The 15331-nt window shown below is 33.2% G+C and overlaps 1 protein-coding gene and 4 non-coding genes across 8 annotated transcripts; 4 read left to right on the top strand and 1 right to left on the bottom strand.

The window, feature by feature from the left end:
* Nucleotides 1-761: 761 nt before the first annotated feature.
* Nucleotides 762-862, top strand: LOC135148120 (small nucleolar RNA Z157/R69/R10). Its single transcript, XR_010286013.1, has one exon. It is a non-coding gene; the product is annotated as a small nucleolar RNA Z157/R69/R10 (small nucleolar RNA).
* A 30-nt stretch (nt 863-892) lies between these two features.
* On the top strand, nt 893-988 carry LOC135148143 (small nucleolar RNA SNORD96 family). The gene has a single exon (XR_010286035.1). It is a non-coding gene; the product is annotated as a small nucleolar RNA SNORD96 family (small nucleolar RNA).
* Nucleotides 989-1715: 727 nt separating this feature from the next.
* Nucleotides 1716-1812, top strand: LOC135148119 (small nucleolar RNA Z157/R69/R10). The gene has a single exon (XR_010286012.1). It is a non-coding gene; the product is annotated as a small nucleolar RNA Z157/R69/R10 (small nucleolar RNA).
* Nucleotides 1813-1917: 105 nt separating this feature from the next.
* On the top strand, nt 1918-2012 carry LOC135148144 (small nucleolar RNA SNORD96 family). Its single transcript, XR_010286036.1, has one exon. It is a non-coding gene; the product is annotated as a small nucleolar RNA SNORD96 family (small nucleolar RNA).
* Nucleotides 2013-9255: 7243 nt separating this feature from the next.
* On the bottom strand, nt 9256-14803 carry LOC108193827 (transcription factor MYB16). Of its 4 annotated transcripts, none has more exons than XM_064081630.1 (7): nt 14618-14802; nt 13438-13526; nt 12544-12590; nt 11847-11930; nt 11158-11320; nt 10904-11033; nt 9256-10247 (listed from the first exon to the last, which is right to left on the bottom strand). In XM_064081630.1, exons 5-7 carry the CDS (start codon nt 11288-11290, stop codon nt 9401-9403), a joined length of 1110 nt encoding a protein of 369 aa, XP_063937700.1. In that variant the 5' UTR covers nt 11291-11320; nt 11847-11930; nt 12544-12590; nt 13438-13526; nt 14618-14802; the 3' UTR covers nt 9256-9400. The 4 variants fall into 4 exon arrangements, with proteins under 4 accessions (XP_063937700.1, XP_017216142.1, XP_063937702.1 ...); XM_017360653.2 differs by lacking the exon at nt 14618-14802 and adding an exon at nt 13969-14058; XM_064081632.1 differs by lacking the exon at nt 11847-11930 and having other exon boundaries at nt 14618-14803.
* Between the last annotated feature and the right edge of the window lie 528 nt (nt 14804-15331).

Genomic DNA, 15331 nt, shown 5'->3' with positions numbered 1-15331 from the left:
CAAAACACACACTCCAAAAGGAGAGACACACAAATCCCCAAAAAATTGGGTTTTATTGAAAGAAAACTAACAAGAGTAAAAGATAAAAAAGAGATTGGGGTTTTCCACCGGAGAAACCAGTGAAAGCCCATCAATTTACTTGAAGGTGGACAAACCCTAATAGAAAGGGAGAGGGGGCGGTGCGTCTTTACTTTTTTTTCGGGTATGTTCTTAGATTTGTGTCTAGTTTCATATATTTTTAAATTCAGAATAAAAAAAATGAGAGAAACCAGGTCTAACCTGATATGGGGCCATTACATTGTAGGGCAGCGTCAAACGGGGTCCGATTCAAATGGGCTTCGGAAACAAGTCGAAGATGGGAAGATCTGCTAAAACCCTAAATCTGAAAAACAGGTGGCCCTATATAAACATAACAACCCTTCAGGGTTTATCAAATCTTCCCCTGGCCGCCTCCGCGACTCTTTTTCTTTCTCAACACACCGTAAATAATTTTGTAAATCATGTTGTTTGGTTTTTACTGACGATTCAGGCTAATATGAAATTGGGGCGAACCGAATCAGTATTCGCAAAACCCAATTGCCCTACAAATCGTCACACAGCAAGCCTGTCTGCTTGGCTTTGAAAAGAGCCGAGCCTAATTGCAGGCATTCTCATATCCTATTGCCTTGTGGTGATGCAGCATCTGCAATTACCATTTGGGACTTGCCATGAGAATTACAATTCTACATTATTTAGAGTTTGTTTTGCAATATTTTTGATTGATTAATGTGGTGATGAGGCTTATGTGGACTAGAGTTTCTGAATCTTGGGGCTTAATCTCCCTGGGTTCTGTAGACAACCCCTTGGCTGTCTGAGCATTTTTTAAAATGAATTATATGGTGTATTTGATTTGGTGCTAATGAGGAAATTAGAATTAAAATACACCATCTTTCGGGACTGAATGGCTTGTTTAAGCCGCTTGTTGACTAATTCTGCAATTCTGAAGCGTTTAATTGCTGATAACTGACTGTTTTGTGTGCTTCTTGTCTTTGATTTTTTATTTATATATAGAATGCGGCTGATGTGGATGGCGATTAAGCAACTGAAGCAACTGGGAATCGGTATGAATGAAATAGTTTACTTTTTGTCCGTATTGTTCTGAGTGCTGTTTTGTTGATTTTATTAAATTTACCTCGCAGTTGATTTATTGTATATATTAATGAATACAAGGTTAGTTTGTTGGTTGTCACTTGTGTTTGAGTTGTTTAAAAGATTATTGATAGAATATATGGTGGAAATGTAATCAATTAAGCAAAGACTTGATGTAATGGTGTCTCAAGCTGAACTGTTCTTGTGTAAGGAAGACGCTATTTTAATGTGATTATCAAAATTTTGAGTTCAATCTTATATCATTTGATGTATATGTTGGTAACTTGTTTTCTACATAAAGCTCTTCAAAATTTTGGTGAATTTTATTAATATTTGTAATACATGATTGATCAAATATGGTCACAAACTTCACTTTGATGCGATAGTGGTTGAACTGATTGCTATCTGTCAAGAGCACTGAAAGTGTTTTCATATCCTATTGCCTTGGTGAAGCATAATGTCTGCAATTATCATTTGGGACCTGCCATGAGATTACATGCACATTTCAGACTTGGATTATATTTCTTCAATAGTTTCTCTTGTTTCTTAAGCTTTTGAGTGTTAGTATGTGTTAATGTCTAGATATTGATTATTGCGGTGATGAGGCTTATGTGGACTAGAGTTTCTGATCTGGGTTTAATCCCCCAGTTCTGAAGACAACCCCTTGGCTGTCTGAGCACAATCATTGATGATGCAAATATGATTTGAGATATCTGTCATTTGTTTTTCACTCACTAAAGCTTTTATTAATTGTATGTATGTTTTAAATTAAACTTTCTATTCAATGTGGTGCCAGTGAGGAAATCAGAATTAAAATACACCATCTTTCGGGACTGAATGGCTTTTTAAGCCACTTGTTGACTAATTCTGCAATTCTGAGGCCATTCTTAGCTAACAGTTTTAAATCCTTATATATGTGATAGAATGTAACTTTTGAAGCATGATGCATGTTTGGTAGTACGAAAATTTCATCAGGAATAGCAGTATATTATTTTTGCAGTGGATAAAACTGTTTTTTTGAAGAACTATCTATCCATGAATTTGTTTGTTATGTATTTTTTTAGTTGGATATGATTAAATATACCCTTGGGGTGTGTAGTGTGTACAAGCACTAGTACTAAGGCTCTGTGAGAATAAAGTTTGCAGAGGCCTGTTCTAAAATGTAGTGCGATATTAATTGATGGGATTCGCTTTGCTGCTTGTAACTCATTTTACTTGCTGCCTGTATTTCCTTCACATTTCTATGTCTTTACTTTCTATTTTACTGGTGCTTTTGTTTGTATAGCTCTTGGAGTAAGTTGTGCTTTATTTTTCTTATATTGGTTTCTCCATGAAATATGTTTGATAGTTTGTATTGATGTAACCTTTCGCCTACCCCTTTATTTTTATCGGGAGCATATTGGTTTGCTTTATTTATAAGTGTGGAATACAGTCCGACTGTTTAACCCAGCTTGTGATCATATAGGAGTCTCTGAAAGGGTCCTTGCTTTGTTCTTTTACTCTAAACAGTAATTCCTTTAATGGTGTTTCTTTTTACACTTTCTTGTAAAGTGATGTTAATTTCTGTGCTAGGATATGCTGTTTGTGACAGTTATAAATCATAAATTTGGTAGCTTTCTTAATTGTATATTTAGTTGTCTGGTTGAATAAATTAAAACAAGTTGTTAAATGACTTTGTAGTGATCACAATGGAATAACGGCAGAAAGCAATCTATATGCCTACACAATTTTAACTATTATGGTCATCATGTTAAACTCAATTTATCTGAGAGATAAAGAAAATTAACAGACCCTAGTTACTGCCATAGTGGACTTGTGAGGGAGATATGTGCGTGAGAGTATGATTTTAATGATGATTGCTATATTAAGTATTAACATCCACCGAAAGGTCTAGCTTAAGAGTCTTTACTTCTGCCTAATTCTGTATAGATGTAAAAACCATTTGAGCTAACAAATGCAATTTTTGAAATGCTTTAATTGCTAAATTCAAGCCAACTTTCACAAAAGAAGAAAAATGACACACTCTCACTAGGAAGAGAAATCAAACTATCAAACTATAATTATAACATACAAGAGAAAATCCAATTGCAAACTAAATCTATTAGATTTGCATCATGAACCTACACCAGGAGATAATCGATCCATTCACAAATCTAAAAAATCTCTGAAAACGAATAAGAATGAAAACTGAAAGTTTCGGTGATATAATCTAAGAAAACTTTGCCCAACGAGAGGATATTTATTAAGAAAATCACTGAAATAAGCAAGAACAATAAAAAAACAAGCAATTTAAGGGAGGGTTAATCATATGAAATATTTATAACCAAAATTTTTATTCACAAGAAAAATCAAACAAAAAACAATAATTTTTATTATCTAATTCAATACACTTAAACAGAGGAAGTAAACTATATCCCTTTAAGATTTATTTGGTATATAGAAACAATAATAATTATATATATATAGGTCATTGTACCCGGGACGGTGATGGATACTGTATGAGCACCTTTCGTTATAAAAAATTATTCATATTCTGGATATTTGTTACTCTAATATTGGTTGATGTAGCTCATAATTTTTGGAACGTCGGGCTATAGATGATACTTCTGTGAAAGTCAATTGTGATGTTATTAGTTTTAGAACTGATATAGGTTGGATTGATTGAGATGCTATTGTAATACTTTTTGGATTAAAAAATTTCAATATTTTATGTGTTAAGCAATCTAAAAACAAATCGACTATTTGTGTAATTTATTTTTTGTTTCACAACAGGCTGTAGTTGACTGTTATAGGGTTTGTTCCGAATAGGTTTTGATGTTTGTTTTGTTAAACAATTTATGTTAATAAAATCATTTGTGTGAAAAAAATACACAAAAAATGATATAAGTCATGTCGACCTAAATCAAGAATCAGATAGAAGCACTAAATCAGAGTAGAATTTGAAGTTGTTTACGGTTTGAAAGGATAAAATATTAAGTGTTGAAAGTGAGAGACTACAAAGACAAAACTACGAACTAGGGCTGGACTGAATATTTTATTCAATGGGTCTTTAATTATTACTGGTTGGATTGTTTTAGGATTAAAATCTGTTAAACCATCACTCAACCCAATTTTATTGAGTTTTTAAAAATCGAACCATTCAAGTTTCGGTTTTGATCGATCAGTTTAATCGGTCTTTAGGATTGGTTTGGTTCAGTTTGAACGGTTTAATCGGGTTATATTCATTCCTAATCTATCTTATCTAAAAAATATATGTAACAGATTCAGTCATTGATCGATGAATTTTAAACAGGCTTCTATGATAGGGTGACTCGTTAGAACCGGTCAAAAGGTTCGAGCTTTGCTGCTTATAGTGGATCGTGCTCGTTCCGTCTAGACATAGAACCGATATTAGTCAGACAAGCTGTGTCGTGTTGGGCTGCGAGTCTGGAAATGACAAACTGTCAACGAACCTTGGCGGAATGGCAGATTGCATTGCAGCTAGCCGTTGACTTGCCTGAAGGTCTTTGCCGTGCAAATTTTTCTAGACAAGGTCTTTTCCGGGCAGCTTTTTAAACGATGTCTGTGCTTATTTGTGTCAATCTATAAAGCAGACAAGCAGTTACTAATAATATTGTATATCTCAGTTCTGTACCAATTACCATAGTGACCAGTAGGCATGAGCATGGTTCGGTTTGGTGCGGTTTTGAGTCAAAACCGCACCGTAACCATATTTATTCGGTTTCTAAAATCAAAAACCAAAACCAAACCATTCATAAATGGTGCGGTTCGGTTTTTTGAATTCGGTTTCGGTTTTAAATGGTGCGGTTTCGGTTTCGAAACCAAATATGTATAAGATTCGTTGGGTCGCGCAACACTCGTTAACTCCGTATAAATACGATATTGTCCAACTATGCTATATTGCTATATCATTTTTCATTCAAAGACTTTCTCTCAATCCTCCACAGTTTCTGATGTTTGCTCATCCATGTGCTGTTCTACAATAATCGGAAAACTTGATCCAGATTCAGTGTAGAAACCGTCAGGCTCCTGCACCGTGATTCAATGAACTAACCCTCCAATCAGGCTCTTGCACCACAACATTATACATACTAGATTTGTATAAAATTATTAGATTAATTATAAACTTAAACTAAAATATTATTATATATATTTACAAAATATATAAAATATTATATAATTAATTTCATTCGGTTCGGTTCGGTTTGTATTCGGTTTTAAAAAATTTAAAACCAAACCGCAACCATATTATTGGTTCGGTTTTTATTCGGTTTGGTTATAAAATGGTTCGGTTTTTAGTGGTGCGGTTTTGTTCGGTTTTTCATGGTTTCGGTTTCGGTTGCGGTTTGTGGTTCGGTTTTGCTCATCCCTAGTGATTAGTGAGTGCCTGAGTGGCACTGTTAATTGAGTTTGCCGGTTCTGATTTTATTTCCCCTTTTCAATTTCAATTCGTTATAATATTGTTTTAAATTATATCTTAATTCTTTTGAAAAACCACTTTGTTTTAATTTCTATTTCTTTCTAAAAAATCAATTGAAAAACAAATCTTTACCGAACCGTCCTTTTAACTGGTTTTTTATATATAAAAAAAAAACTTGAATTAAAAGCATATCTGTATAATTTAAAATTATTCTTAAATTATTACTAACTAAATTTTTAGTAATTTACGCTGGTTATGTAGATCACTTCGGGGTGCATGTGAACAAGCATTTTTCTCATTCGTATACAGTTTTTGGGATCGTTTGAGTTATTTCAAGAAAATTGGTTTCTTTTTCAAAATAAAGAAATGGGGTAGAAGTAAGAAGTAAATTAATAACTACAAGTTATTAAGATATTTAAAAAAGTAGTAAAAATTATTTTAAAAAATTAGCACTTCTCAACTTCTTTTTCATGCCTTCTTAAAAATACTTATTACTTCTTTACATGAACGGGTTAAGAAAAAAAGCAGAAGCAAGAAATTAGGATCAACGGCTTCCGTTGCCCGGACATATTATAATCACTGTTTTATTTCTAGAAGTTTAAATGTTGGTTTTACCGCACTGGAAAAATTCATTAATCTTAACATTCACTTGCTTAATGTTATTATGTGAATAATGATTTAGGAGCCCGGTCGATACGCTCCAACAGTCAGTGGCGGATCTGACTATAAAGTTAAGAGGATCAATTTTTTTAAAAAAAAATTAAGAGAGATCATAAAAAAATTAAGAGGATCAATTTCAATTTTACAATCTAAAAATATGTATAATATTAAAAAAACTAAAATTTAAGGGGTCAGTTGCCTAGGGCTGTAAATCGATACGAACTATCCGGTGTCTCGGCTCATATCCTGCTCGAAAATATGATACATGTCTCATATCCGTTTCGAAAACGATTCAAATCTGGCGGAAAAATTAAGCTCGTATAATATATGATCCTGGATACGAGCACACCTATACGCTATACCCGCTCAGATTCGGTTTTATGTAATTTTTCATAATATGATTCTACCCGAATAACCGAATATGATCCACGGTTCATATTCGATTCAAACTCATATACATATTATATTTTAACACCATCATATTTCCAAATAAATAGTCATCATTTTATAAAATTGCAATATCTTATTTAAGTTTATATCTTCATAAAATATAATTTATTTAATGGAATCGTGCTTATTATATTCATATATATTTAATAAATGATATATATCAACACATAACTATAAGTTTTAATTCAAAATTATTATACTTTATAATATTATTTTTACCTAGACTAAATGATAATTTTTTGAACAACTGAAATAATAATGATATTTGATGTTAGTGGATCATTTCCGGCTCATATTCGATAGATCATAAACTACTCGGTTAAAAAATTGAAAATATGATACTAGATCATATCCGGTTCAGATCCGAATCTTAAATACTCAAGATCAGTTTATACCCGAATAAAACGATCCCGGACCCAAATCTGGACAAGCTAAAAATAATATGATCCGGCATTTGAGTAGAGGGGTATCCGGGATCACCCGGATCATTTTACCGCCCTACAGTTGCCCCCCTTCCCCCTGCTAAGATCCCCTCTGCCAACAGTTAAGTCCAACGCTAGGTGACCAAAATTTTGTCCGGTGGAGTTTGAAATTGGTGATGAGTCTCGTTTACCACAGTCATGTTTGATCATAACACCACCTAATCCATCTTGCACGTGAAAAACAAAACGAGAGAAGAGATGAATGTGTTAAAAAATCCAGCAAAGTTGAGGGAGACTTGTGAAGAGAAGAAGTTACACAGCGCAATAAACACAGTGGTCGTAGTAGTACGTTGGCGTTGATGCATGGCTGGTCATTGAATAAGGTATTAAAGGGGTGCCTCATGGGTTTCAGATATTGTCGTAGACTTGTCCACAAAGATTGAATGTTGTATGTTTCTCCCACGTCGATCATGTCCTGTCGTAGACCACCCAGTAACTCCTCTTCTCTTGTAAATTCATCAATGCCAACTAACTTATCTGTTAACAACTTATATCATGTCAAGATACGGGACCATGCATATGCCAAAATCTTTCTTTTTTCTCAACACACACACATGCACCCTTTAGATCCGTATTAAATTTTTCTGGAACCATGCGTATAACGTTCCTCCAACCCACCGCTCACATTTCAGATTTCTATGAAATGCACAACTCGAATCTGAATCGAAAAATCTTAGCCGACTAGAATTATTCAGAGAATTCACTATTCAGTGAAAGAGAGGTTTTCAGATTTCAGATTTCTATGAAAATTACATAATTAATCAAAAAATCTTAGCCAACTAGAAATGACTAGAGAATTCACTATTAAATGAAAGACAGATTTTCGGATTTTTGTAAGTTCAATTGTTTAAATACATTACAAAAAAAGTGATACTTCAATTTTTTTTTTCCTAAATACTGAGTCGTCAATACATAGACACATACATATGTGCTCCAATTAAAATTTAACATGTGTTATGCCACATAACTTGGTAAATATTTGGTGCATTTATTTGGGTTACGTTGTACTACTCTAAAAAAAAAATCCAAACTCGGCCACACAGTTAACCTTCCTAACACATAGTCCCTGTGTCACGATGAGCGCTATAAATATGGTTTCATAAATAATTTTTAAAAAAAATTAAAGTTAAAATTTTAGTTTTTAAACTTTTATTCGAAAAGAAAAAATTTTGAAAATAAGTTGTAAAATTGTATATATTCGAGCATTAAAATGGGCACGATGCAAAAAAATTATATATAATCGAGCGAGACGGATGGAATAAAATTTATCAAACTTTTCTATTTTTAGCTAAGCTTTATAGCTGGAACTTAAATTATTGTAAGAACAGAATATCTTTCACGGGATTTAGGTTAAACGTTAAAATAAATTTTTTTACCAAATTCTAATTTGAGATGATGTACATATTTAAGTACTCCCTCTATCCCATTTTAATGTTTGACTTTCTAGCACGTATATTGAGATGTAAAAAAACAATATCTACACTCAATAAAATAATTCAATTCTTATATCAAATAAAAGTTTAGGTTCTAAGTTTTTATTTGATATAAATTTTATAAAAAATTATTATGTTTAGATGTGATTTTTTTAACATCTTAAAATACGTGCAAAAAAGTCAAAAGCAGTTAAAATGGGACGGAGGGAGTATGTAATAGTTATATGTTGTCGGTTCAAATAGCTATATAAAATTTTGATAGTCAAAATGCTGTATCCTATTTTCAAATGTAAAATGTCATAATATGATACTAAGATATGCAGCATTCTCCGATTGCATTTTATAACCAAATATGTTAAAATTTAACCGATTTTTTTTAAAACCTTTTTTCAATATAAAAATGAAATCAAAGGTTAGCATTGCATCGAACTTGCTAGACGATTCAGATTTATACTCTATTTATAGATAATTAAATTAGATCCCAATATATAGCAAGAAGAAGAAGGAGGAGGATTCCAATCATATTTAGCACCCCTGTCATATACAGCACGCAATATCTACATAGAACAATAATTGGAACCTTTCTTCAAGCAAAGAATGCGACGTGAAACTAACAGCATTAAAGTCCATCATTAAGAACACATCTCCCTCTTGAACAAGGCATGCATTTTGACCCAGACACTGTATCCAAATTCACACTCCTATACTTCAAAACAATCTCGCATACCAAATTGTTTGTTTTATTCCGTACATGGCAACTAACAATGAAAGGAATCTACAAAGAACTCGTAATGCATTTTCATCTGAAATAGTACAGTTTAACTGATTTATAACACTGGTGAATCTGATGCACAAGAATTCACCATATTATGTGAAGGCGACGTGACCACCATGTCTAGAACACTAGTCCAGTAGTTCTTGTTAGTCTCATCACCACCGTTATCTGATTCTCCGTTGCCCTCAAAGTAACTCCAGTCACCAGAGTTATAATTATTCGTCAAAAGATCCGTAAACTTGTCCCCAAAATTCTCACTGCTAACATGCACATTATCATAGCCTAATCTAAGGGACTCACTTGACCATGTATCCATGGGATTAATGAGACTTCTTAGTCCGCCCCACTCTTCTTCCGTGCCATCTTTCATGATTCCATCTTCACAGGAGCCTGAGGAGTTCCTCATTAGCTCCACAAACGAGGTCGAGCTCTCCCCCATTCCGGTGCCAGAATAATTTACAATGGACTTTGGGGACTCTACTTCACTGCCACAGCTACTGCCGGCTGCAGAGACAGGCTTACTCCAAATACCATTTAGTGTTTTTAGTTTGTCAAGGGTTGGCAGTGATGGCATAGGTGGCATTGCCAGCTTGCTGACGGGAATCAAAGGCGAGAGAGGAAATTCCTGTGACTTGAGTTCAGATGAAGAACGTAGTCTTGATTGTCTGACTAATCTTGCCTCGGCCTCGAGGCGGGCACTCTCCCATTGAGTTATGTGGCTAAGATTAGCAGTGTTCTTAGAGGTGCCTTTATTGCTAGACAAGATTGAATCATTTATAGGCTTGTGTGTGACCGGATCAATCCCCATTTTAGTTAGCCTTTTTTTAAGATGAGTATTCCAGTAGTTCTTGATTTCATTATCAGTTCGATTCGCCAAGTGAGTTGCTATAGCAGACCACCTGTTCGATCACAAGGGAAAAAGACAATCACATTGGGACAAATTTTATAGGACATGGGGGCTCAAATCAAGGACAATAATAAAACAAAAACTCCTAGAAGTTATCATAAATCATCCAAAGCTCAGCAAGTGTAATATAGTATTCTATTCCCAAAAAATAATATACACCACCAAGTTTCTGTCATTTTACAGGAATATTCAAGAGTGGCCGTCTTAAATACTCGATATTATACACAACTGAACTGTGCAAACTAGCAATGCTGCAGCAATTCAGAAATTATTACTTCTCAAAGTTAAAGTGTGCCCATTTCATATCTTCCTCATGTACTAGATTAAGCTCTGTAATGTGACTGTTGAACTAGATGAACACCTGAAACACTGAACATTTAGATGTACTTGTATTATTTTTAACATTTCAGCGAAATTGTATACATCATCTAAACAAAGGTATATATAAGAGAAATACGTGAACCATAAATAAGTACCAAGAATGACAACTTAAGAAAAAATAAAAGGTATAACAATGCAGTATTAATTCATATTTGGTGCCTCATAGATCAAGAGCATAGAAGTCGTTCTAATTTACTAACACGAATATGATATGTGGAATATACACTCATTCATATATGATCATAGGTAAACAGATTTAACTGTTACCTGTTCCCTAAGAGAGCATGGAGTTGAATAATAGTTTGTTCTTCCTGCAAACTGAATTTTCCTCTCTTAATATCAGGTCTAAGATAATTTGTCCATCTCAGTCTGCAACTCTTCCCACATCTCTGAAGCCCTGAACGAAGATTATATGTATTTACATAATCAAGTTAATATACCAGTATACCACTACATTAACATACTTACAGATAAACCTATTTTCTTCAGTCGGCGAAAAGTTGTAGATATTTAAGAATTACCTGCTTTGCTAGGCAAGGCTCTCCAGCTACCATGGCCATGTTCTTCAATGTAAGCTAGTAGTTTCTGATCTTCCTCCGGTGTCCATGGCCCTTTCTTTAGTCCAAGCTTGTCACAGCATGGTGATCGACCCATTTCCACTATATATTTCTTTCAACTTTATATCTATATATCAAAAACAAGTGTTTGATATCATATAATATATAACTGCTTTGTACCAGTACTCTACATTAAATAGGCCAGACAATCAACAAATGAGAGGGGGGAGAGAGAGAGAGAGGTGGCAGTAGTAGTTAATACCAAATGGCAGAGAAAGGGCATATATATAGGTTCATGTTCATATAAAACCATTTTAGACTACAAATCAGGTGATTAGCATGTGTGTTTTTAGTGAATCGTATTTATTTGATTTGCCAACCCGTAAACATGTATTAAGCAAATACTGTATTTTAAATTGCAAAAAATATTCAAGGTTCAGTATTTTTTCAATCCCAGAGTGTGTTCGCTAAATACTATATATTTACATGCTCAGTCCTAAATGTTTGTAGCTGAACATGAATTTATATACGGAATAAGTATATTAGAACTTGGAAGATCAGAATAAAAGAACTATGCAAGAATAGATTGAATCATAGAGGAATAAGTGTATAAGACACAAGTGTCCTTGCATCTAAGACTTCTTTCATACGACCTTGACACTATTGTCATTCTGGAAAGAAAGGTTTCTCCCTTGAAATCATCTTGGATGGAAATTTCAGCCACCGAAAGTAAAAACCTTGCACCGCACAGCCATATAAAAGGGAAATAATATTAGTACTTCCATTCAAACAGTTAAATATAAGTTCACAAATATTGAATAATTTCTAGGGGTTTTAAACACTTGTATACTTAGCCTAGTGTCCTTATCAGCTGTTAATTTGCTATAGAGAATGGATTATTAACATATTGACCCTCAAGGTATTCCTGTTTTGTACACCTGAACCCTTAGAGAAAGAAAAAAGTGCAGTTTAGCACTTCAAATTTAGGTTTCCTACAGTCCGACTCTTTTTGTTAGTGCAGTTTAGCACTTCAAGTTTAGGTTTCCTACAGTCCGACTCTTTTTGTTATTTTTCTTCCGAAGATACCATTGTTGGACTCTGCAAATAGCCGAATTGTAATTAAGTTGGAATCTGTAAGTATATCACATAAACAATCATCTACCAAATATGAACCCGATTTTTAGATTTTTATGCGACAAACTAACACTCTTTAAGTATATGTATATATAGAAAGCACCTCTGCCGATTGGCTTAGGAATTTCAAATAAAAAACAGAATTCTAACAATCATCTTCTTCCTAAGAGTTGAAAACATGTCAGACTATATAATTTAAAATAAAAACAGACTTACAGAACGATGAGACTCCCAACATTAAAGGTCTGCATTTGCTACTGGGTCTGCATCGTGAAGGGTACAAACATTAAATTGTATTGTCATATGCATATAGTTTAACAGGCAGTACATAATATAGTCTATACTAGATACACAACCAATAAATAATAAGTATACTGAATACACAAGATAGACCAGTTCATCCTGTATAAATGAATATATACGAAATTTTTTTTTTGCTGTAAATGGATATATACCCAGCTTTATTCAGTCATATATGTGTAATACAACAGTTTCTTCAGAAACAAAGTATGGGTACTCAGACTTTTTAACGCTGTTTTTTTCACTATTTAAATAAATTGTAGACTTAATTTCATATTGCATCCTTTAACTTCATCTGAATGTGTATATGCCTTTTTTTTTTTTTTATTTCAGTCATTATGCATCTCCTAACTTCAGATCTAGAGTCAAATTGTATCCTTCGATTAACTTTCGACCAAAAAGTATTATTATCACCAAATATGAGTAATAAAACTTGAAAAACGAAATTCAAAGTAAAATTAAATTAAAACAAACAAAATTTTTATATAATACAAATAGAAAACGTTTTAACACCATTAGATAACAAAGTGCTTTATCACCATAATTTCACAAAACAGGCACTTAGTGACTGAAATTAAACATAGTATATACAAGTTCAAATGAAGTTAAGTATGTGATCACAATTAAGTCTACATAATAAGTTTTTTAGCTTTAGTTCTTATAATCAAGAGTTTTGTAAGGAATATCGAATCAATCACGATATCGAAAATCAAACTACCCTTGACTTGAAGCATCAACTACAAGAATGAGAAAATTGTAATGTAAATTCAAGCAAAAGAAATATATGTCTCGGAAATTTCCATTTCTAACCTTTGTGCCCTTCGCCCAAATTCTATGCAGGCTCTATGTTAAATATGCATCCTGCTCCGTTTCTAATGCCATTCCCAATTATCAAGAGCCTGGGAAAAATATCACGGCACAAAAGATCTAAGCGTCTTGACATACAGTAATAATCTATGAAGTAAACATATTGGATGATGACACAAAAATACTTTTCTCAGCATCACTACATTACATTGTATATTGTACTTTTAGAGATAGAAAGTACGTTTAATGATGAAGTATCAAATAAGGAATGCGGATAATTTGGAAGCTCGGAGATGAAACTCCCAAGTCCATAGGATCCAAATTTTTAAATTATATTTACAGAATGAGTTAGAACACTATTGGATTTGCTCCTCCGACAGAAACAAGTTTATACTAGCGTCCATGTAATGCAATATCGATACAAGAACACAGGTCTGTTAATAACTAAAAAACATAATTATTCATAGCATGCATCTCCTGTCAGTAAGCGTCTCTGCCAGGACTTTGATCAAACAGATCAGATGCATATCCTACTTGTTGTCTATTCCTCTAAATGTTGGAGTTCTATCTGTTCCTTGTAGGCTCGTGGAGTTGTAGCTCAGTGGATACCTCCTTTTTTTCCTTTTCTTTTTTTGCTTTTTAATTAGAATGCTGAGGATTCAAGCTTCATTAAACGCATAGATACTATGATTTTAGAAATGGAACTAATCGATTGATATACTGATTTAAAATTTATTGATTTTTTTTTAATAAATCGGAAATTTTCCGTCAAATCATTGATAAATCAATAAAATACTCCCTCCGTCCCTCTGATTTTTATACACTTTCCTTTTCGGGATGTCCCATTCAATTCTATACATTTCAAAACTTTCCTAAAATAGTAAACTTTTATAATATAAAAATCTCACTCATCCACTAACTTCATCTACTTTTCTAAATCTATCACTTAAATATTAATGGGTCCCACCAGTTTACCTACTTTTCTTTCTCTTCCTTATTACTTTACATTACTTTATACACTTTTCTTAGTCTCCGTGCCCGATACAAATGTATACATCTAAATGGGACGGAGGGAGTATTTCTTAAAATTGTTCGATTATTTTTGATTCGAGTATTTAGATTAATATACAATTCACAAAAGTTTGGAAAGGAAAAAAATTAGAGAGAACAGATTACTACTGACCGTGTGGGAAAAGATGGCTGATTGAACATCTGCTTTTTACAAATTTTAGCCACAAATCTCTTGCAAGAAACAAAAGATTTCCCCTTCACGTTGCAAAAAGAACTCTAGAATTAAGATCTTTTAGTTCTTAAAAGATTAGAGAGCTTCTTTTCTGTTTGAATAGTTTGAAGAAAGACTTAAAAAATGGTTGCAGAACTTGAACATGTGTCGTACTACGAACAAGAAAATATATTTTTTCGCCTTGGAAGTGTTTTTTATTTTTTATTTTTTACAATCCTAAGGATATTAGTATCAAAATCTTGGGACGACAAATGGATAGTTCTACACTGAACTACAACACTAGAATTTAAACATAATTCATTTATCCAGATTAAAAATATGTATGGGTAAAATTACTCATTTAATGAGTTTCTTCACGATTCCTCATATTTTTATTGGTGCATGAACTCATTTTCATCTACGACCCAGGTTGATATGTAAAGATATATGTTCTCTTTAAAAAAAATTTAATATTTAATTTATCATTCCAGATATTATAAAATTATATATATAATCTGTAAAAAATTTAAAAATACGTAGATATTTTTCGAAGATTTGCTTGGTGATCGCGGGGAAAACTATTTGCCCCACGGCCGGTCATTTTTACCAAGCTGCATGTACAAGAAGACCCTTACACAATCTTGCCGCAGTTGCGTCGTTTCAAGTTTCTCTGGA

This window comes from Daucus carota, chromosome 7 (genome assembly GCF_001625215.2).
Source record: "Daucus carota subsp. sativus chromosome 7, DH1 v3.0, whole genome shotgun sequence".
NCBI lineage: Eukaryota > Viridiplantae > Streptophyta > Magnoliopsida > Apiales > Apiaceae > Daucus > Daucus carota.
This window is presented reverse-complemented; position numbering and strand designations above follow the sequence as displayed.

Bases quoted from the DNA above. Each gene is read 5' to 3' on its own strand.
- LOC108193827 (XM_064081632.1), bottom strand. From the start codon at position 11,290: ATGGGTCGATCACCATGCTGTGACAAGCTTGGACTAAAGAAAGGGCCA. The intron at 11,034-11,157 runs GTAATTCTTAAA...ATCTTCGTTCAG, and splicing joins AGCCTTGCCTAGCAAAGCAG to GGCTTCAGAGATGTGGGAAG. The intron at 10,248-10,903 runs GTAACAGTTAAA...GTGATCGAACAG, and splicing joins CATGCTCTCTTAGGGAACAG to GTGGTCTGCTATAGCAACTC.